We start from the raw sequence: 22,797 nt of genomic DNA on the forward strand, positions 1-22,797 counted from the left end.
TTGGCCCTCTAGCGAAAACAAACAAAACTTGCATTCTTATTTGAATCCAAAATGGCTACCACATCAACAAACTAATGTCGGCAAAATATTAAGCGAAAATGTTATGATTTTATGGTGTTACGTAAATAAAGATGTTGTGCGTTAGTAGTTGGAGATAAAAAGTAGTGAATAATACTATTTACGTGCTGTTACGAATACATCTGTACTCAAAATTAAAGGCGCCATGTTTTCATGCCAAGCCCATTATTTTGGTATTTTTTTAATTATTTGTGTTTTTTCAAAATATAGCGTTAATTGCAATGCAGTTGGTGAGTGATATCCACGTATTGTTAGTATTATATCACCCAAATGACTAAATATTTATTAAAAGTTTAACTGTCTAATATTCTACAGATCCAGAAGATGAGGAAAGAGCTGTAACAATAGAAGTTCTGAATTACAAACCAAATCAGTTGCCTTTTGGAGAAAATGTGACGATAATATGCAAATCTAAATGGATTGACAGTTTTATATTATGGACTTTCTGTGAGAAGAATATCACAGATGGAGAAAATGGGTATATTATTATTATTATTATTATTTTTAGTTCAAATTTATTTTTAATGAATTTCAGGTTCAAACTTGAAATGGAAAGTGAAAGTGTCAATACAAAATCTGAAGTGTCAATTTTACACATTGTGGATGTGGACTTGAAGCATGTTGGGGAATATAAATGTCACAGTACCCACAAATATGAACCAGCAATCGATTTTTGTGAGATAACTTTAAATGTATCATTACCTGCACAAATAGTACAAATATCACCTCCAATACACACAAAACTTCATCAAAGCATCAACTTACATTGTCTGGTTAAAGGATATCCAATTGAAGAGATCAAATGGTTCAAAGATAATGTTCTTCTACCTTCAGAATTGTGGACTGTTAAAAGTATAAATGACACTTTAAAGAATACTACCTTGACAATTAATGAAGTAACAAAAAAGGATAATGCAACTTACACTTGTGCAGTTTCAACTGGAAATTCTGTTGCAAATTCTTCATCAGCTATATTAGTATTGGATAAACCCCAAGTGAGCATTGACTTTGTTAAAGCAATTGGAATGAATAAGATTTATCTAAATTGGACTGTAAACGATGGAAATGATCCTAACCATCTTCAATACACAATTCAGTACATGTCTGCAGGTGACTCAAATTGGATTTATTTTCAACAACAAATTGAAGGAGAGAGAAGGTCATATGTTCTGAAAGATATTTTTAAAAACAACACAGAATACACACTCAGAATAATGGCAAAAAATTCAGAAGGTGAAAGTCAATATTCAAATAGCAACTCCATTAAAATGCTTGCAGAAGATCCTGTATTCATACCTGAAGTGAAAGTAACAGGTGTGACAGTCAGCTCAATTACCATAAGTTGGAGTACTCCAACTGATAATCTGAAAGATCATGTACAGTATTACACACTGTTTTTAAAAACTAACAATTCATCATTCAACGCTATTCATCCAGCTTCAAAAGAAAATTACCACATGTTCTCAGAACTAGATCCGGCTACAAACTATAATTTTCAAGTAGCTGCTTGCAGTGAATATAGTGGAATATGTGGTCCAGCATCAGATATTGTCAATGGCACTACAATGGATGGTATTTCTGGTCCTCCCTCAAATCCCACCATTCAGTGTCGTTTTGATAATATTAGCCAAATTTCTTTTGTTCATGTAACTTGGCAAGCACCACTTAAACCACATGGAATAATCTTGTATTATAATGTAACTATTGTAGTAGTTTAGTAATTTAGAAAATTTCAAGAGTAATGTTTCAGGTTCATCTAGAAGGCAGTTCTTCATTTATTAATGACCAAGGTATTTTAGAACACACAACGTGGGGCCCAAAGTTAAAAAGCGTCAGTGAAAATACATTTAATACTCGTTTTAATAATGTATCTGCTAATACTAATTACACAGTAAAAATAAGTGGTGTCACTAGAACTAAAAAGAATGGTGAAACTGTCGATTTGCATTGTACAATGCCATCAATGTTACCTGACAAACAAAAATTGTCACAGCTTTACTGGATGAAAATGGAGGAACAAGGAAAATGGTTATTTAAATTGTTAATTCCAAGAGTGTCTGAAAGAAATGGTCCTATCTGTTGCTATAGAATATATTTGGTCAGAATGGAAGATCAACAGAAATTAGCTGAATTACCAGCACCAGAAGGTCTCTTGATTGTGTCATATCAAGAAGCACACAGAACTCCGAAGGGTGGGGCTTACGTGGCAGAAATGTTCACAAGGTACCTGTAATTAATGTCAAAATGTGAAAATTTTACATATTTTTATTATCAGCTCAACATTTCATGGTGAAATATTTCTGGGAGATGAACAAGTTTATAATTTGTCAAGTTCTCAGTGTGATGAGTGCATTGGATTAAGGCCATACTCAACACCTAGAGAAACCAAGCATGGCAATAACAATAATAATAGTAGTGATATTGCAAACAGGGTTAAAAGAGATGACAAACTTACTGATCCTCTTCCACCATTTGATGGTACTCTTGACATAAGTAGCAATTACACTGGATTTGTGGAAATTATCGGTATGTAACTAACTTACAATTTTTTGCCAACAGTCAAATTAGATCAAAATTTAAAAATATTAATTTACTAAAGAGTTAACATTGCTGACATATTTGATGCAAGGAATATGTGGTGTGCTACACTTTGTAATGAAATGAAATGTGGGTTGCGTACATGTTAAAAACCAAGACGATGTTTTTCAAGTAGATGTCACAAAACGTACTATCTAAGCGCATTAAATTGTGAAGAAAAACTGACAACAAACACGGACTAGGAACGTTTTACACATTTACGAGCGTTTAAAGTGACGTCAGATTTTTTTCCAATTCTGCGGCACTTTTTTCTTTCGTGTATTTTCTAATAAATCTGTGATAAACGTACATTTCCGTAATCAGTCTTACTTATTGTAGATATTTTTTGGTACATTGTATAATCCGCCACTTCAGATTATGATGCGTCCGTATCCATTTTTCCGACTTCATTTTCATTATTATAGTTCGTTACCATATTTAATTACCATTACATTATCTTTAAAATGTCACCATCAAGAGCTTATTGGGGAGTAAGGGGTTAGCTGCGGGTGCTCAATTTGTATCGTCATTTCAAATCCACCCAAGGGAGCTTACTGTGTTCTATTTTATTCAAGCGATGGCGTTATGAGCCCCCTTGAGTTGTAGTAGTTTGCCGCTTGATAGAGACCGGGTTACAGTGGTGGACGCTGGGTGAAATGCTTGTTTGTTTTATTCATTTTCAGTAAACATTCATTCGATTTAAGTATATCGGTATATAAGTATCATTTTGTGTACATGTGTTTCAATTGTTCAATCTTTTTGAACCGCTTGTAGTTTATGGGAATAGCACAAAATCAACGACGATGGCCGCCTATAGCAACTACTTAGTTATGATGAATCCCGGTCCCGAAGTGGTGGCAGCACCAGCTGCCGGCACGTTAAGTTTGGTTGTGCAGATCTTGTGTGGTCTTGTGATGATTGTCCTGCTTTTGCTCGGTGCTTTATGTATTTTGCATCATTACACTAAACAAGCACACGCCCAAGCTGTGGAAATTACGTTCAGGACATCCCTCAGGTAATTGTCCAAGGTTATGTAATAACAAATGCTTAAGTGCTGTGAATGATAAATCGAATTGAATTAATACACAGCTCAGGGATTCAACCCTATTCATTTATTTTTAAATTTTATTGTCATACATATATTTTTTTGTTAATAATTGGACTTAGGCATTTGTACAGGAGCCTACGGGGTCGTCAACGCTTAGTATCTCTAAATCCTCCCGATATGTGCCCCATTAGCAAGGGGGACCTCGTATCAGCATATATCGAGCGGCACAGGGATTCGGATTATGGTTTCCAACAAGAATTTGAGTTGTTACCGGATAGGTTCTCCGATAGAACCACTAGAGCGTCAGACGCTAGAGAAAATGTATACAAAAATCGATACCCTGATATCAAATCGTACGATCAGACGAGAGTGAAAATCTCGCAGATCGATAGTATAGCAGGGTCTGATTATATCAACGCGAATTTTGTGATGGGCTATAAAGAAAGGAAAAAATTTATTTGCGCCCAAGGTCCCATGGATACCACCGTTAACGATTTCTGGAGAATGATTTGGGAACAACACTTAGAATTAATTTTAATGCTCACGAATTTAGAAGAATACAGCAAGACCAAATGTGCGAAATATTGGCCCGATAAATGCGACGGTGACAAATGTTTCGGTGATATTACAGTGACTCACGTTCAAGAAACCAGATACTCAGATTACATAGTAAGGGAGTTAAGAATTAGCAGAAACGCTCCGGGCAAAGAGAAGGAAGAACGACAAATAACTCAGTATCATTATCTTGTGTGGAAAGATTTTATGGCCCCAGAACATCCCAACGGAATAATAAAGTTTATCAAACGTGTAAATGAAGCTTATTCAATCGAGAAAGGGTGTATTTTGATACATTGTAGTGCTGGAGTGGGTAGAACGGGTACTTTAGTGGCGTTAGATTGTCTGCTGCAACAGTTAAAAGAAGAAGAACACGTCTCAATATTCAATACTATATGCGATTTGAGACACCAAAGAAACTTCTTGGTTCAGTCCTTGGTAGGTAAAGATCGTACGAGAAATTTTAATTGATGAAGAATTTTTTAGAAACAATACATTTTTATATATCGAGCTCTAATGGAAGTAGCTCAATATGGCGATACCGAAATTAGTTCGACTGAATTAAAAGTGACAGTAGACAAATTAAGACAATGTGATAAAGATAAAGGCAAATGCAAATTAGAAGACGAATTTGAAGTAAGTCGGTTGATTGTTCGGTTGATTTTTCTGTTAATTATCGAAATTTTAGAATATACTTAATGCATTTGAGGATAGGAAATCTTGTTCTGTCGCGAAAGGTGACGAGAACAGAGAGAAGAATAGGTCAGATGTAGTCATTCCATACGATAGAAACAGGGTTATATTAACTCCTCTATCTGGCAAAGAACATTCCACTTACATAAATGCGTCCTTCATAGAAGGTTACGACAATACAGAATCATTTATAATAACTCAAGATCCAACAGAATCAACAATTAATGATTTCTGGAGAATGATTTCCGAACAGGGAATCAGCGTTATAGTTATGTTGTCCGAATTAGGCGAAGGAAAATGTCCAAGATATTGGCCAGACGAAGACGAAGGCACGTACGACCACATCACTGTTAGATACGAACAAGCCGAAAGTTGTCCGTATTATACAAGACGCGAGATGTACATCAAGAGTAGAGATTGTGAGGATCACAGAGTAATACATTTACAGTATCACGGCTGGCCGACAGTAGACGGAGAGGTGTGTACCTTTAGATAAAAACTTAAAATAAATCCTTTCGCCACACTCATTTTCTTGATCGCATCTCTTTTTTGCCACCTCGTGCAATTGGAAATTTATTTCGCGAAAGATAAATCTCGGTGTGATAAATGGAAAACAAAACTTTTGTAAACATGTTACCTGTGAACGCTTCCCGTCTCGTCGAACCTTCCAACAAACAATCTTGCGTGCCGTAAACTTGCTCACCATTATCTTCGCTCCCATTTACAAAATATAATTTTCTCGTGAAAACATTTTTAATAAAGTATGCCTGAAAAGTTCGAACAAATGTGACAACTGACAAGTGACAGTTGATACGTTTCAAATATTTTGTTTTCCATGGCCGCCTCCTCGCTCGTTTTTGTTAATCATATTGGGTAATGTCGGTGGAGGTGGTCGCGATTTTGATCGCGCTGACATTCAGCGAGTCGATTTTTGTCATCGATTGATCTTTGTGCAGGTACCTGAAGTGACCAGAGGGTTGATAGAATTAGTCGATCATTCCCAGTCCGCTTTAGTCCACAACGACTGTTCGCCCTCTATGGTCGTCCATTGTAGTTTAGGGTCGGACAGGAGTTCCATGTTCGTCGGACTTAACATTCTCGTACAACAGTTACGCATTGAAAAACGTGTCGATATATTTACAGTAACAAGAAAACTGCGTTCGCAAAGGAACGGACTCATTAATTCATTTGTAAGTACTGGTTGCAGTTCACGACAAGTCGAATACACTGTTTTGTTATTGCAGGCCCAATATGAGTTTTTACATCGAGCTATCGTAAATTATGCAGAATTGCACGGACTTTGTGACTCATAATATGTTATTATTGGTGCCATAATGAGTTTTTATATTCCATTTTAAAAATTCCACGATTGATAATCTTACTATTTAGATATTTTTATAAGTAACATGGACAATTGTAAGTCGTTTTTTATATCTTTTATCAAATTGTTTCTAGTTGAAAGCCAAAACTTTTTATTTAACAAAAAAGAAAACCAAAGTTTGCTACGATGGTCGCGTTTATAATGTGTAATTATAATTTTATTGTCGACTTTTAGATTAAGAACATTCAGCTTTGCTCAAATATCGTTTCACATGATCACGATCAAGATCAGTTGCGCCACACATGGAAATGTCACTGTTAAGTGAACGATCTCTGACTTGAATAGGGAATAGTTTAAACTAGGTAAAATGTGCGAGTACGTAGCAATTGGACACAAGATTTCTAATGTTTCGTGCGCGACTGATCGACCGCGAATCTCACATCACAAGTTTTTAATACATATGCAATAAATGGAGATTATTTTGTCATCACACTTTATATTATTTCGTGCTTTTACCTTTTATTTATTGAACACGTCGTTAAATTAAAAATTTTTATTATAGGAAAATACTACTGATATAGCCTGCTTGATATTGTAGTGCTTTTGTTTACTAAATGTACTGTGTAAAAACTAAACAATATTTTAACATTGTGTATGTCAATTTGTATGTCATAAAAATTGTGTGTATATACTTTAAGATCATTTGCTCTTTGTATTTAGGAAACAAAATTAAGACTGTACATGCATTTATTGCGATGAAAGTATTTATTTATATACAATTTATTTTTGTCTTTGAATTTTTATGCTACTTTTTTTCAATGAGTAATACAAATATAATTTCATGCGTATATTGTTGTTTCTTTAACAATTAAAATGTACAAATTAATAAATAAAAATAAATAAGTTAATTCCTAGATTGTAAACTTTGGTGGCAATTAGGGTTTCTTCTGGGCACCTGCGTTTGTTTTCTTCTTAGGAGGATTCTTCTTTTTACAAGGGATAGCAGTACACCTGAGCCTTTTATTGCTGTACTTTCCCACTCTATCCATTTGTTTCCCAAGCGAACTGGGCGCCATTCTTTTCAGCAACCTGAAACTTGCCGTTAAGACAGCGAGAATGCCTCAAAACAAACTTACTTCACAAATCTGTTGTCTTGCAGATTAAATGCCCTCGCGGTCTTTTCTAACTCGCACGCGAACCTCTCGGCGCAGTCTTTCCCTTCTATCGCTTGCAAAGCAACCCTCGCGATATCAGTGATACGTTCGTTCTTCTTCACACCACCTTTGATTGACCCTCGAGTTTTTTTTATACCGAATTTTGGAAAGACGAGCACCGACAAAACGAACATCACGGCCATACCAATGAATCCCGAAATGGCCATGAAGAGCGGTTCCAGCGCCTTCTTGTCTTTCTTCTCCGGCGCCATTTCTTTTGTGGACGTTATTTTTACGTTGTGCTGAAAGAGTCGATTAATATTTATACGCTGTTAGTCTGAGCGAGTACCTGATGCGTATGGGAATGGTACTGAAATTGAGGTTTTTCGGTGGTAGTGTGTTTATCACGTTTGGGCGGACTGTAATGATATTCGTGCTGAAATACCGTAATTTCAATGATTACCATAAAACATATCCGACTTGACTTACAGAAGACGACTGCGACGTCATTTCATCCAAAAAACTTTTCACTGGGTAGTAATAATAGTAATAACCAGTCCCGTCATCGTCGCTGCTCGAACTGGATGACCCCGAAGAGTGCGGAGTTTCGTGCTCGTGCACGTAGCTGGGGCTCTCGTCTAGTTCGTGAACTGCCGCATGGATGTAAGAATTATCACCTGCGTTCAGTTTTACGGTTTCGCCTTTTGATACTGCAGCTTCGTAAAGCGCGGCCAACTCTCCTTTGGTCAGGGACAAAGGCGGTACGCTTTTGTTTTGAATTCTTCTTTCGGCTATTTGGGTTGGCGCTGGCGTGGGTTCTGGCTCCGAGGCTATCGCTTCGACCGTCTCCACTCTCTTCACCGTTTGCCGACCCTTCATGTATCTTAAATCACGTATGGCATTTTGAAGATATTGAGCACTTTCTTGAGCTTGCAACAGTCGAATGCTGGTTATTACCAGAAGGGACAACACAACTAGCCGCATCCTGAAAGCAGAAACATCAATAAAAACGACACGAACCCGAGAAAGCGCACACAAAAAAAAAATGCATTAGACGGTTTTTTTCAGTTGTTGACGTCTTTCCGAAATAGAAATAGGTGAGCAACGGATGCAACAGTCCTGTTATTTGAACGAGAAGTTGGTGCTCCATTCGTTGCGAACCTAAAACTGGTAGTATCTATCTGGAATTGTTATTAACCACAGTTTAAAACAAGTACATACATTTTAACCTACCTACTTAAGTTGTTAGCGAATACTCGCTACTTGTGTCTTTATAACTTTGTAAATATACCTACATAGATATTTAAGGTTCCGACTGTAATGTTTTCTACATGTTAACAACTTAGACTAGAAACCCCTTTACTTATAACATCAAAGCACATGGCAACAAAACCGATATATGTAGGTATCCATCTATAGCCATTTTTCTTTAATTTATCATTAAAACAGTATTTGGAGGGTTCATAACTTCTCATTCAGCTAGAACCTGCACTGAAATTTTTATATTTACCGACGAATATGTACCTACAATATGTTTGTTGTATCGTTTTGTTTTCAATTTTAAATTGCTGTGAAGATACTGAGTCAAATCAATTTGTATATTTTTATTTTAGATTGCTGGGAATAACGATATTGTTTGAAAGTAAACTAAACTACTAAAAGTGTGTCAAACAAACGTAATCATTTCTACAATAAATAAAAGACCAATATGTCGCTTTGGGTAATTTGAGTGCGGTTAAACCTTAATGACTCAACTTGGATCGTAAATACCGTGGATGTTATTTAACTCCAGGCAGGGTGACTATACTGTGTGCAGCAGAAAATATCAGAAAATAGAAAAATATATAAACATATGTATTTCGTTTTGGCAGCTTTGATCTTTGTCCCAACCAATTTTTGTGTGGTCGGTGTCAAAATCAAAGAAACGAACTTATTGAATTAGGTTGTCAAATAAAAAAATCACTACATGGCAATTTTGGTTTATTTGGTCGACTCGAATGCACGGAAAAATCGTAATTTCTAACTTAAAAATTTTAAAAAAGGACTGGAGGTAAAGAAAATAAACCAGCCATGACTAATTTACGACAACCGCTGTCAAAATGACAATATAACGGCCGGTTTCATAATGTATTTTAAAAGCGGTTTTAAATTTAAAACTACCTTTAACTAAAAATTGTGTTTCATATTCATTAAAGGTGTCTTTCACTCCTTAAAACCCCCTTTAACTTTAAAAGCTCGTTGTCGGCCTTTTATCTCGTTAAAGGTGGATTTAAATGGGGAACATAACCTCAATTACATGACAAGTGACATTTCGCTAGTACATTGCAACAAATTGCTGCTTTTTTTGTGAATTAGTAGGTACCCAATAATTCAATTGATTATACATCAACATTTCGGAAACTTATAGGTATTTAGAAAATAAAGATATTCCATGAATTCATTAGTTTTTTTGCTCAATTGTTTTCTTGCTAATTCAATCTGTAAGTCTAATAATAACAGTTTTTTTCTTTCATGTTCTTCTCTTTCCTCTTTTCTCTTCAAGTGTAGGATGTTATTTTATACAAGTTTTATTTTAGATTTATAAAATTATTCCTTCACTTGAAAAGTTGGATTTGGCTTTTTTGGTCGCAATCTTTTATTAATCGGATGTTTTAATTTGGCGCTGCTCCACTAGCAAAATGTAAAATGCAGAATGTAAACAAAAATTTAAATACTCGAAATACATTTCAAAGTCCCAGGAAAACAGTTGCGAGTTACCAAAACTTTCAAACGTTTACTGTAAAATTCCCTAGAATTCCCTAGGAAAATGACTACGTAAACACGGTGGATGATGCGTTTTCGAACTAATGCAAATTTTAACTAATGTTTCGATAGTCCGCGTTTATGAAATGCAGTCTCCTTTATTTTAGCTTTAAAGTCGGATTTACCTTAAAGGCGCATTTTATTAAAGGAGACTTTAGGGTCGGATTATGAAACCGGCCGTAACTACTTTTTCATTTTCCACTAAGCCAGCGTTGCCGGTTGCAATTTTAGGTTATAACGCAGCATTGGTGTTTTTTTTTTTTTAATTTTGGCACCTAGACTATCTGTTTGAGTGGTTTGATAGTCATTGCAATTACACTGATGTGCTTCAATTAGAGATTGTTGGGTTTTACAACAAAATACTTCTGATTACATGTCTTCACTACACGTTTCATTTTGACGTTTTCGATGGCTGACGCTTGGACAGATTTGGACACAATTTGGTCAAATTTACACTTGGGAGTCGACAGACATTAATGACCCCATTTATAATTTTTTGCGGCAACGTAATTTCACATACTATTTGTCAGAAACAAGTAAAAAATATGTCCGACACTGTAATTTAATCTTATTTCCGAGTCCTCCTAAGTAGACCTTACATTTGCATTCTTTTTGCCATTCATAAAAAAGAATTCTTATAAATTATCACATCCGCTGGCAAATTTTTTTTTCTTCAACATTTTTTGTTGTAATTATATTGATGGCAATTTTTTTAAATATTTAATAATCCAGACAACTTGCGTGTAGTAAACGTTTTGATGATGTTTTATTTCACTTGTAGCGGCCGAAGATTCATTAAAAAATAATTAATTGTAATTGTTGGATAACATGAATCATGATTAGAATCATCAGGTCTAAGTCTGTGAGTCAAAAATGGTGATCTAACACCTGAAAAAACAGAGTCGTGTCAGTTTTTAAAATCAATAATAATTGATAAAAATTCTCCACTTTGTTCTCACTACAATTAACAAATTCATGTTGCGTGACATGTGTAATAAGTACAGTTTATAGCAATTACGTCAGCAAGTAAATTCAGCTTTTAAATGAAGATTTCTTATAATCTGTCCAACGTAATCCCTAATTTGCAAAGTTCAACGACATCAAAAACGCGACAATTAATCTGTGTTTAGAACAAACATATTTAAGTGATGTCTTGAAATGGTGCTTATCATCACCATTTTACGGAAAAGCATTATTATGCTCCACTAAATTTTCAACAATATCTTTCAAAACCGTGACGTTCGCATATTAATGTCTACTCGTCAAATATGTGCCATTACTCTTTTACATATTTGACACGAAAATAATACAATAAAAAATGTGGGATCCACTCATTGTTTTAAGTATTCAGGATGTGTAAAAGTGAAAACACGTACGAGATAAACACACAAAATGATGTAGGTTTTATGCAGTTACGACTGCAGTTACATCAAATTTATTTCTTCTTGCTGCACTATGACCTTGATTACCTTTTTTTAGTTCAAGTCGGGGCATCTAGGATTCAGTAGGACAGTAGGCGATTGTTATTCAACAATCTTTTTACATCATTGTTTAATAAAATAGGACAATTTATGATTTTAAAGCGAATGAACAATCATAATTAGACGAACCATCAAAAATGAAATTAAAAACGTTTTGTTGAAATGTACTCTACCTATCTGTTATGTGGATAACCTCTACTGAATAATTGTTTAACACACTTTAACACGGTGGGGATTACCAAAGATTTATTCCCTCCGAATATAGAGTAATAGTAGCAAATTTATTTAGGTAAAATATACTACTGACCCGCATTTTGTGTGTGAGCTATAGCTTGTTTAATTAGATAGGAACCTGCGATCTAACATAATAGAGCATTGTCTAGGTGACATACTATCAGAATATGATTATTGATCGTACTGAATAGTTTCGTTAATTCTTTTTGTTCTATTGCGGTTATCAATACGAAAACTAGATATTTTGGTCCTTACATTCAGTACCGTTAAAAGCACCAACAGACCCAGTTTTGTGGTGAGAAAAAAGAATCAATAAAACACTTGTGACTGCAACGAAGCCTTCCTTTTAAAGTTATCGACGCTTAATAATGTGATGGGTAACAAAAAAACGTGTGTTACTATATGCTCGCATACATCTATGCCAAGTGCCAATTTTAATCATTATTTGATAATAACTGTAAAATATTTCTTTCGAACATTTGCAAGAAGACAGATTAACATTTCGTGTGGACCGGCTTCTGGAATTTAATATTTTGTATGTTAAATTTAGCAACGAAAGTAAAGAACGAACTAACACTAAAAACCACATTTGTAACAGCGTAACCTGGATAACAATGTGACGAAAATCAGAAACCATGAAAACCCACATTTGGAATTTTGTCGTTTTCCCTATTTTTTGCAAAAACTATTACACAAATCGTAACAATTACAACCACAATTAATTTATGTATCTGAGATAAAGTCCCGTTGCAGTTTTGTATAATTACATTTCAGCTAATCCATAACGTAAACTAATTAATAAAAAAAAAAAACTAAATCACAAGTGTTTTAGTTCTATCAAGTGAGAGAAACTCCGTTAGTGTATTACTGTATTACATAAAAACGCTACGAATATTACTGAAATAACAGATTTGAGAAATAAATTCGCGTGAATTGACTCATTTTTTTATTATGATATCCGAAAAATTTCCTTTAGCAAATGGAATGAATTGATTTGATACTCGTTTAATCTAGGTAATGGAAATATTATAAAATGCTAAGCATATACTCGACAAAATGAGATCCACTCTTAATTAGAATAAAATTTAAATGACAATCGATAGCAACAATTTTTCTTGATTTGAAATACTATTATCAATTAGATGATTGAATGTGGATATAATTTAATTAAGTGACATGTCCATATTGACAAACAATTTGATGAATATAAATAATACTAGATTTTGAATCGAAAATAACTTCAAAGTACATTTTTAATGTTGCTTGAAGATGAATGATAAGTAAAGTTCTAAGACGAGTCAACAAATTATCGAATTTGCTGGAAACCAGTGATACTACTGACGTAAGTGTAATTTGCATTAATCTGTTTAAGAAAACGACCTGTCCCGCGTTCTTAATTAAAATAGATAGTTACTCACATGCTCTTTTATGTTAATTCCTTTGATAATCGCTTAAGGTGTTATTAACACCACCACACGAGGTGAATTCATCAAGGAACAAACTATACGTATAAAATCGCGGACTCATACTGAAGTTACATTGGACGGTTTTGAGTTGAACCGCATTTTAAGTCTTGTACCGTTACATATAAACAAATCATACACATTTATTCGTTTATTAAAGCGTGAATAGGAGATATATGCTTTGCGACACCGGCTTCGTATGTGGCTTCTGTACAATCACGTAATAATGGAGGAAACTTAAAAAAATAACAAGTAGAGCTAGAGGTAATTACCACACACGTAAACTGCTCGAACGATCATTTCACGAATTGCCAACATACGAGCAAATTCGAACAAACCGTTCCGTTCGTCTTTTCCGGATGAGGTGAAAAATCGCATTTTTGAGAGTGGTGTCCGGATGTTAGTTTGTCTTGTTGCGTAATTGTTCGTGCTCTTGATGTCGCCTCCAGAAGACGACGTTGTTGTTGACAGGCGGGGTCAAAATGCCCCACTGACCAACATTAAACTGGTCTGCCAACTTATTGCTAACTTTATCGATTTGTTGGGGCATTAACTGAAATTGCAGGCGCGTTTCGTTCTCTTGAAGAATTTGTCAATTTGTGACCGTTCCTGGAAACCAACCGGATCGTCGTTTTATTTTTATTTTTCGGAAGAGTCGAACTGAACATTTCCTCCAACACACATTTTTTAATTTAGTAGTGACAAGCGAATTGTCTTTTCCGACCGCCTAAAAGAGACGTCGGTTTCGAGTTGGAGTTTTTGTGTCGCTAAGAAAAAAAATCGAAAACTAAAGGCATTTTAAAATATTCTCCGATCAAGTACGGACAAGATTTAAACATTATTAGGAGTTGTATGTTGCATTTATTAATTGACTGACAAGTGACAAGTGACAACATGTACCTAATTTTCGTTTCCTACATTTGAGCGAGTTAGTCAAATAAAATAATTGCTTTCCACTCACTTTAAAAAATGGCTATTAGCAAGAAATTTATTTATTGGGTATTTTTATTAATTTGTTGTTGCCCGGTTAAATAATTATTGCGTACGGTTTACGCCTTCTACAAAAACAATAACAATTTAATAATTAGGGGGTTATAGGTTATGAATGATAAATTGCGCATCTGATTTATTTCACTTGAGTTTACAATTACGGATATTATTTTATAAATACAATCTGTAATTGTTTATCCTATTTTAAATACAACATGTTTTAGTGAAATATCTCAATTTCACGATCAGTTAGGTGTGTCATTTTTATTATGTTGGTAGTATTGGTACGACCTTAGTTTATTTTTTGTATCATAATTACAGCATTTATTAATTACTTTTTTTTTCTTACCTGAAATACATTTCCATTCTTTAAGTGATAATTAAATTCATTGTTTCAAAGACGTTTGAAAAACAGTTGGCTGATAACCGTGTAAGTTACATCATATTACGGTGTACAGTTCGATTGTATGTATTTACATTCACATTTAAGTCTAAACGAACAATTGTTTAAAACTTTAGTGCTGTCATAAATTATTATCAGGAAGGTACAGTTAAGGCAATAAATAAATGTTATTTTACTCCATGCCTTTAATTAATACTGCAAACAAAAAGGTTAAACCTCTTGCTAAAACGTATCGTTAACTTTGACAAAAAAAATTACATGAAATTTTTTTATAATTATTTTCTAAGTGTTGGGTAATTACATAATGGGTACAAACCTAGTCATCTATGTAGACAAAACATCACAAAACTTGGTTAAACTATTACCCTGCGAATGTCGTAAGCGTACTAAGCTTATCACGTCAAAGAACCAGTTGAAGACCAGAAGTAATATTAAAGAAGTAACTAACTGTCTTGTAAATACAGCCTCAAGTTATACTCTGGCCAACTTTTTAAAGTCCATTGGCAAATTTTCCCCTCAATTATGTACAAATTATTATTTACTTGGTGACACCGAATATTCCACAATGTAATTATAATAGATATCACACTTTTCATCTACATTTTTTTGCTCTAATTAAGTTGGTAATTTAAGTCATTTTTTCAAACAGTTGCTTTATTAAACAATAGGATGCGTCTCAGGTGAAACATTTTTTTGAACGATTAGTTCAATTTAAACTATTTATAAAGGTTATTATAGGAATTTTAAAAACCGCAAGGAAGAGTTAGTTGCTATACTGTTATTCTGATCACTTTTTTAATCTACATACTGGAGAGACAAGTCTACAACATATGTATCTGATTTCTGTGAAATATTACGTCACTGGGATAAACACGTGTAAGTAAATTATGTTCTGCCAAAAAAGTATAAATTGCTGGATTATTAAAAAACAATAAAATAATAAAATCCAATATGTGACGAAAACATTGGAAACTTAGTGTAAAAAAAGCCACGGCCCCTAAGTTAGGGTAATAAAATATAATCTGATTAAGATTTGAATTCTGAATAAAAAGTTTCTAGACAGTTTCTGATATACCAGATATAACAGAGACGGCAAAAATTCAAAAAGTCGCATTTATAATTTCCTTGTTTTTCTTAAAAAATTGTAAATTCTACATGTTTTAAGATTGTTTTAAAATTTTTATTAAAATTAAATTCGAAATTAAAATTTATTAGATTTTATGGACCACTGTATAATCGTTATAAATTAAAAATTATTCGCTTTGTAAACATTTAAACGTCAAAACGCGAAAAGTACTGTTGCAATAGAAATTTTATGATTCTCTGTTTAATACAAAGTGAAAAATGGTACAAAAGTCAAACTGAAATCTGTCAAAAACATTTTTGATACTGTGCTTTTTTTGTTTACAGTTACAACACAACCAACACATGTTGGTTTGTTATTTATCATTTCAAATAATTTAGCCAAGATTAATAAAAAAACCAAACACCTCCTATAGCATTAAATCTTGATCGTCAAGGTCATTTTGAAATTTCCCGCTATTGCCACAAATGAAAAATTTTGCTTGCTTAATTAGGACCAATGTCAATAAAACGTTAATAAAAAAAAAATGTCAAAGTTTTATTCTAAACATTCAGAATTATGGCCCCAATATCGTATTTTAACAGAGTAAAAATTATTTCGCCGATGAAGACGGATGTGTCAGAAACTAGGGTAGCAATCCAGTTGGGATTTCCAAAAAGTTGACAAGATCTTGACAAGACAAGACAAGACAAATATAATTTATTAGAGGTTATGCCCGTTTTACATTTGACCACTTTCCATTGTGTTAAAGAATGACCTTGACGACCAAAATTTATTGCTCGCGACAGTATATCTTAGCGGAATTATATGAAAAATAATAAAGTATTTTACAAATATTTTAAGGGTTGGTAGTAAAATTTTCCAACAGAAAATTATTTCATTTGGGTGTTAATTACATACTAGAGGTCGCCCAGCGGTCGAAATTCGACCGTTATTCATTGTATTTTTTCTTTTTACAGATACGTCATTATACAATAATTTTATCTATTACCTATTTGAAAAATACGAACGATAGGAAAAATGATTGTATTTAAGTTCACTTCGAAGAGTTTTGTTTTTATAAATAATGTAAATAAACTCTCTCTTGGAGTGGATTTCACTGCGGGGGGATTAAATCAATTACAAATCATCCACTCCGCATTCGCTCAAATTCACTCCACATTTAGTCCCCTAATTTTTTACAGTTTATGAACGTAAATAATAAATGTTTTATTTAATTTGATTTAATGTAGGTATTTGTAACATACAGGTGTTCCCAAAAAAGAAGATGAGTCTATAACTCCCTTATTTATCGAAGGATTTAGTTATTTATACACGAATTTAAATTGTTGTGAATAGGCTACAAAAAGCTCTAATAAAATCACATATAGGGGCGTATTCTGTAATTTTTAAAGGGGCGTTAAAATTTTAGGGCCCTTTAAAATTTAAAATTTCAAGCCCTGATTGGTCATTGCTATGACAACTTAATTTAACGGGATTTAAAATTTAGTGGAGCAGTTATAGAATACGTCCCATAGTCCCAAGGGCTTGAAGGCTAAACTGTCAAAAAAAATATTAAAATGCGAACACATAATGTTTTAACAATTCTGATAGAGATTTTTATTCTGAAAAGAACAATGTATCATACATACCAAAAATACAAAAAAAAAGTTTTATAAACGCTACTATCGTCGATGCTTAAACTGCGCTCTGCGCAATCCCATATGTTATTATTTGTCATTTGTTTTTCCAGATAACTTAATTTACATTGTAATGAATTTTGATAGCTTCTCGCTTGGTGCTCGTCGTTTGTTTCAAAAGGTACCTAGCGTTATTTTTTAATTTTTTTTCTTATTTGAGATAATACATGTCATACATCGTTGTTTTCAGAATAAAAATCTCTATCAGAATTACTAAAAAAAAGTATGTGTTCATATTTGAAATTTTTTTTTGACAGTTTAACGTTGAAGCCCTTGGGGCTTTACGTGAATTTAGTAGGCCATTTTGTAGTCTATTCACAACTATTTAATTTGGTGTACAGATAATTAAAATCCTCCTATAAATAAGGGAGCTATGGACTCGTGTTTGTTTTGGCGACACCCTGTATATTATACATAAATTTTTATCTTTCTGCACTTCTCCTCCATATAACTTTTAACCATGCCAAATTTCACACTCCTCCGTGCGCACAGTTTGCTTAAAAAGGGGTACAAAGCTTTTCCTTTACGTATTAGTATATAGATTATTAGAATCTTTTAAGGTTCCTTTACTATTAAATTTTTTATGTGACTAAATAAACTTAGGGACTGAAGCAATCTTGTAATCATTCATCAGTGGCAAATGTTATACAGTGTGAACATAAATTTTGGAACAAAATTCACAATAGTATTATGTGACGTTTTTAGGAAAATCGCTTGGACAGGTTGATTTTATTTTGAAAAATTCCATCATGTGACGCGTAATCTGTTTAAATGCCGTCATTGCGCAAAAAGCACCAATTTTTTTTAAATGACAACTCCCACCTTTTTCGTCTTTTACTGATACACCTTCCTACTATGTACCTAAACGACGAATGAAAAAAATTGGTACTGTTACGATTTAAATTACCTTAAAATCTTCGCGGATATTCTAGAATCTAGAACGTGCTATAACCCCATCGCAGTATCCGTTTCCACCAAAATCCTCAGCTGAGAGAAAGAGGCGAAACTTATAAATAATAGGGAATAGTAGAGGGAACCAGCGACGAGGAGGGCAGTTCACGAGCTTTCCTTTTGTTTAGAGGCTTCTATACAGGGAACCAAAGAGTGATTTAGCGTGCCAGTAGGTGCTGGTGTGGTATCGTGGTGGAGTCGACGAGGGCTGGCTGGAGCGACGATTCTTCAGGAATTCCAGACCCAAGCGCGGACTGCGGATTAGCGGCCCCACCGCGTAAGGTTCTTCAGAACTGAACGCCGAAAAGCGGATCTACACCCACGGCGTGGTCTGCTGACCGACGTCGTCCCCGAGGCTCTCCTGGAGGAACCTGGACTTCAGCCATCACCGGATCCAGGTCCCGGAGGAAAGGTGAAATTCGCTTTGCATATCATTGAGGGGCGTGGCTTTCAAAATCTTTCATGCCTCGTGGTTCTCATTAGTCATTATTATTGCACAGAGGGTTATTGGATGGTGAAATTTGATCAAAAGTGGAATATTTAAAATTTGATTTGATGTAGTTGAACCTTTTGGTGGGGTAGTAGTTAAATTATGTTGTCATTTGCCGGTTTCAAAACAAAAAATGCACGATGACAGACGCGTGTTGGGCCCAAACGAACTTGACTGCTTTTCAGGACTCATGTTCGGACCAGCTACGTTATTGGTTATACGAACTTTCAGTGTGAATTTTGTCTGTGCTCGTGGAGTTTTCTATGATGGACTCGAGTTAGTAAGCGTTTTGTTTTGATTACTTTTTTATTAGCGTTAACACAAAGAAACTGCAACTGGAAGTTATCAATAATGTATGGTGTGAAAGTGGAGTGTTTTAAACTAATTTCCAAGGCCTTCCAAGGCCCACTTATAATTTTTACGTGTATAGTTTTCCCATTTATAATTTGGTTTTATGGCAGTGCAATTGCAATTATTAGGGGCTGGGGTTGTGGTTTTGGCAATAGTGAACATATTGTAACCTGGTCAGACAACAGACCTTCTTTTACAGTCCTAGGATTTATGGCGGTAGTTGCCTATTGTCGGGGTATTTAACTCCCTGACAACAGGGCTGGTAGTAAAACCAAATTATAAATGGGAAAACTATACTAACCTCTATACAGAAGTGACTCGAAAAGGAAAAAATCACCATAACACATTTATTATTTTTAAATATACAGTGTGAACATAAAGTTTGGAACAAAATTCATAATAACGTTATGTGATGATTTTAGGAAAATCGCTCGGATAGGTCGATTTTATTTCGAAAAATACCCATCCTGTAACATGTAACTTATTTAGGTGACGTCATTGGTTTTTACGCAATGACGTAATCTCCATTTTTTTTAAATGACAATCCCCAATTTTTTCTTCTCTTTCTGAAAGACCTAAATAATTAATTTTAAAAAATGGTACCTTACATCAATTTTTTTGAGAAAATTTAATTAAATTTAATTTAATGTTTAATGTAAAAATCTAAAACAAAAACGAACAAACAATTAAGGTTAACAATAAAATTTGACCCAAATGTAGAAATTGTCCCCCGGCATCGATTAGGCACTTACCGAGACTTTGTATACTGCGCTCAATAATGTTAGGGCTTACCTATTTGTTCCATTTCAGCCCGAATTCTCTGCCGCAAATCTTCTAAATTGTTTGATCTATTAAAATAAACCCTTTATTTTAGATAAACCAATACATTAAAAATTAAATTAAATGTTTGAAGTAAAATTTGTCATTTTCTCAAAAAAATTGTTATGTAGGGTACCAATTTTTTTCGTTCATTGTTTAGGTAGGAGGATGGTCTATCAAAAAGAGAAGAAAAAAGTAGGGATTGTTATTTTAAAAAATTGGTGATGACGTCATTGCGCAAAAACCAATGACGTCACCTAAATAAGTTACATGCTACAGGATGGGTATTTTTCGAAATAAAATCGACCTATCCCAGCGATTTTCCTAAAATCGTCACATAACGTTATTATGAATTTTGTTCCGAACTTTATGTTCACACTGTATGTCTTTATTTACATTATTTGTTTCTAGCCTAACAACGCCTAATACTAACTAGATTTTTTTTAAACTTAAAAATAACGTTAGGAATGACAAAATGAAGGTAAATAATTTTGATCAACTTTCACCGCCTAATACCCCCCTGTGCGGCGTTCAAAAATCATATTCATTCTCGTACATTTTATCGTTAACTGCGCGGCCGCTATAATTTCGTTTATCATTGTTCATTTATTGTTAATCACAGGATTGGGGGCACTGTTACATTTTCCTTCTTGTACAATCTCATAATTTTTTTATACATTATATTTAATACCAATAATATCACATTGTCATCGACTTTTTGTGCGAGGTTCTTCTCCGGGCCTTATCGCGATTAGAATTTTTTCTATTTTATTTATCTGAAGCGATGAAGGAACCTGAGGACCTCCCCGCCGGTGCGGGCGGCGTAGCAGTACTAGCGCCCGTCGCAAGGATCGGTCATCCTTCCTTTCTACGTTTTTTTTTTTATTACTCATAATTTATTTTTTTGATCGCGGACTCGGAGAGGGACCCTGCAGGCGTTATTGTCGATTTGGTTAGAATTGTTAGATCCTTTCGTATCCAGTCAGGGTTATTTTACTTTTGTCATTTTTCTCTTTGAGTGAATAAACATTTCTTTTAAGATATGTACTATGTATTTTGTATCATTCTCCTGAGCTCCAGGCAGTCCACCTTCTTCACCAAATAGGTCGCTGCGCTCTTGAGGTAAACAACTGTGGGGCAGACGCGAAGCCTAAGAACAAAATAAACAAATCGTTATTAATTAAATTTGTAGCGTACCCACCTGGGGACAGGGAAATAAAATAATAACGTAACAGTACCTTACATAACAATTTTTTGAGAAAATAACTCTACTAGGAGGGCCCCTTTAGAACACTTTGCTTTTTTAACGCTTTTGCTCTGTTTTTAAAGGTATATTTAAAAAGTAACATTTTCAAAGATTTTGCCCAGTTTTTAAAAGTACATTAAAAAAGGTTAAAATGTCAAGGCATTTCGGTTTATCAATAGTTTTGCAATCATTAAAATTTGTCATATTTAAATGGATTTCTTTTTCAAAACTCAACAGTTTATGATTTACCGAATTGTTGCGTTACTTTTGCCCCTTACTGTATATAGTAATTAATATCTTGATAATCTCTTATTGCCCAATTAACTAACTTCTAGTTCAGAAGATTTTGTTTTACTAAATAAATTTTCATCATTTTCTTTCGTATCATCAAAAGCAACAACTAAATAGAGGTTACAATAGTTATTTACATTACAAATGCGGTAGACTACATTTTACAGCGCGAGGTTTTTAGATGGAAACACGACCGCGCAGTGGGAGTGTTTTAACAAAAACCGAGCGATGTAAAATGCCTACCGCATTAGTAATGCATTAATCTTTTTGGCCGACAACTCGTTTTCTCAAATTTGAAATTTGTTGTAACCAATAATTTTCAAAACCTGCCAAAGACTGACATTTGATTAATGAAATGAATTACCAGAAAGTTAACTATTATACCGATAACTGACATGCTTACGATTTATACCACAAGATGTCGCCACCAGTCTTCACAATTTTTCACAAGAAAACAATTAAATTATGTTCATTTTCGAAAATTGAACGGATAAATGGTAGCGGTATCTTATCGCAGTATAAATGGACTTTATTTATGATAAGCTAACAGTTTTTTTGTAAGTCCCTGAAAGCTTAAAATTTTCGTGGTATTTTACACACTCCGTGCGGTAAAATGACAGATAGTTTGATTAGTGTGTAAAAATCAAAATACCGTAGCTGTTCAGAGTTGAGGAGGCCAAAAAAGAAGTTTTGGACATTGTTTGATTATCAATTTTGAAAAATTGCACTAGGCGTATGAAACATTAAAAAATGTCAATAATTGTGCAAAATATCGGGCAATAAAAAAAATCAGTTATTTAATTCCAATCGTTCAGGAGTTATAAATTTTTTAATGAAGCTCTGCAATCCTGCCTTTTTGCGAAAAAGATGACATAGGTCAAAAACGATGACAGTAACATGTGTTGACAAAGGGACGTTCTAAACTTAATTTAACGTAGAATCCAAATTTGAAATCAAAATGGGGCGTTTCTATTTAAAGAAACATACGAGTAGATGGCGTCATTTTGAAAATATTTTACTTGAACTTGGAACAGTCGATTATAGTCGGCTACCAATTTTCATATTAATTTTGGAGAAGCTTCGCTTC

At 34.1% G+C, this 22,797-nt stretch overlaps 2 protein-coding genes across 8 annotated transcripts; one reads left to right on the forward strand and one right to left on the reverse strand.

Moving 5' to 3' along the window:
- Positions 1-53: 53 nt before the first annotated feature.
- On the forward strand, positions 54-7,120 carry Ptp69D (Protein tyrosine phosphatase 69D). Of its 4 annotated transcripts, none has more exons than XM_069060075.1 (11): positions 54-328; positions 394-556; positions 614-1,775; positions 1,829-2,301; positions 2,354-2,604; positions 3,430-3,670; positions 3,823-4,696; positions 4,745-4,894; positions 4,947-5,429; positions 5,908-6,141; positions 6,196-7,120. In XM_069060075.1, exons 3-11 carry the CDS (start codon positions 627-629, stop codon positions 6,262-6,264), a joined length of 3,924 nt encoding a protein of 1,307 aa, XP_068916176.1. In that variant the 5' UTR covers positions 54-328; positions 394-556; positions 614-626; the 3' UTR covers positions 6,265-7,120. The 4 variants fall into 4 exon arrangements, with proteins under 4 accessions (XP_068916176.1, XP_068916173.1, XP_068916174.1 ...); XM_069060072.1 differs by having other exon boundaries at positions 54-308; XM_069060073.1 differs by having other exon boundaries at positions 54-308; positions 3,835-4,696.
- On the reverse strand, positions 7,105-15,253 carry LOC138139682 (uncharacterized). Of its 4 annotated transcripts, XM_069060077.1 has the most exons (6): positions 8,648-10,893; positions 8,461-8,593; positions 7,916-8,411; positions 7,776-7,862; positions 7,409-7,728; positions 7,105-7,361 (listed from the first exon to the last, which is right to left on the reverse strand). In XM_069060077.1, the coding sequence occupies exons 2-6, from the start codon at positions 8,574-8,576 to the stop codon at positions 7,208-7,210; spliced, it is 1,173 nt and encodes a 390-aa protein (XP_068916178.1). In that variant the 5' UTR covers positions 8,577-8,593; positions 8,648-10,893; the 3' UTR covers positions 7,105-7,207. The 4 variants fall into 4 exon arrangements, with proteins under 4 accessions (XP_068916178.1, XP_068916179.1, XP_068916181.1 ...); XM_069060078.1 differs by lacking the exons at positions 8,461-8,593; positions 8,648-10,893 and adding an exon at positions 15,116-15,253; XM_069060080.1 differs by lacking the exons at positions 8,461-8,593; positions 8,648-10,893 and adding an exon at positions 13,362-13,706.
- Positions 15,254-22,797: the final 7,544 nt, after the last annotated feature.

The sequence above is a fragment of the Tenebrio molitor genome, chromosome X, assembly GCF_963966145.1.
Source record: "Tenebrio molitor chromosome X, icTenMoli1.1, whole genome shotgun sequence".
NCBI classification, from domain to species: Eukaryota; Metazoa; Arthropoda; class Insecta; order Coleoptera; family Tenebrionidae; genus Tenebrio; species Tenebrio molitor.

Excerpts from the sequence above, each read along its gene's own strand:
- Ptp69D (XM_069060072.1), top strand. The coding sequence starts at position 224 with ATGTTTTCATGCCAAGCCCATTATTTTGGTATTTTTTTAATTATTTGT. Across the intron at positions 309-393 it reads CGTTAATTGCAATGCAGTTG|ATCCAGAAGATGAGGAAAGA; the intron begins GTGAGTGATATC and ends AATATTCTACAG. Across the intron at positions 4,697-4,744 it reads ACTTCTTGGTTCAGTCCTTG|AAACAATACATTTTTATATA; the intron begins GTAGGTAAAGAT and ends AGAATTTTTTAG.
- LOC138139682 (XM_069060077.1), bottom strand. The coding sequence starts at position 8,576 with ATGGAGCACCAACTTCTCGTTCAAATAACAGGACTGTTGCATCCGTTG. Across the intron at positions 8,412-8,460 it reads CTAATGCATTTTTTTTTTGT|GATGCGGCTAGTTGTGTTGT; the intron begins GTGCGCTTTCTC and ends TTCTGCTTTCAG. Across the intron at positions 7,362-7,408 it reads CAAGACAACAGATTTGTGAA|GTTGCTGAAAAGAATGGCGC; the intron begins GTAAGTTTGTTT and ends GGCAAGTTTCAG.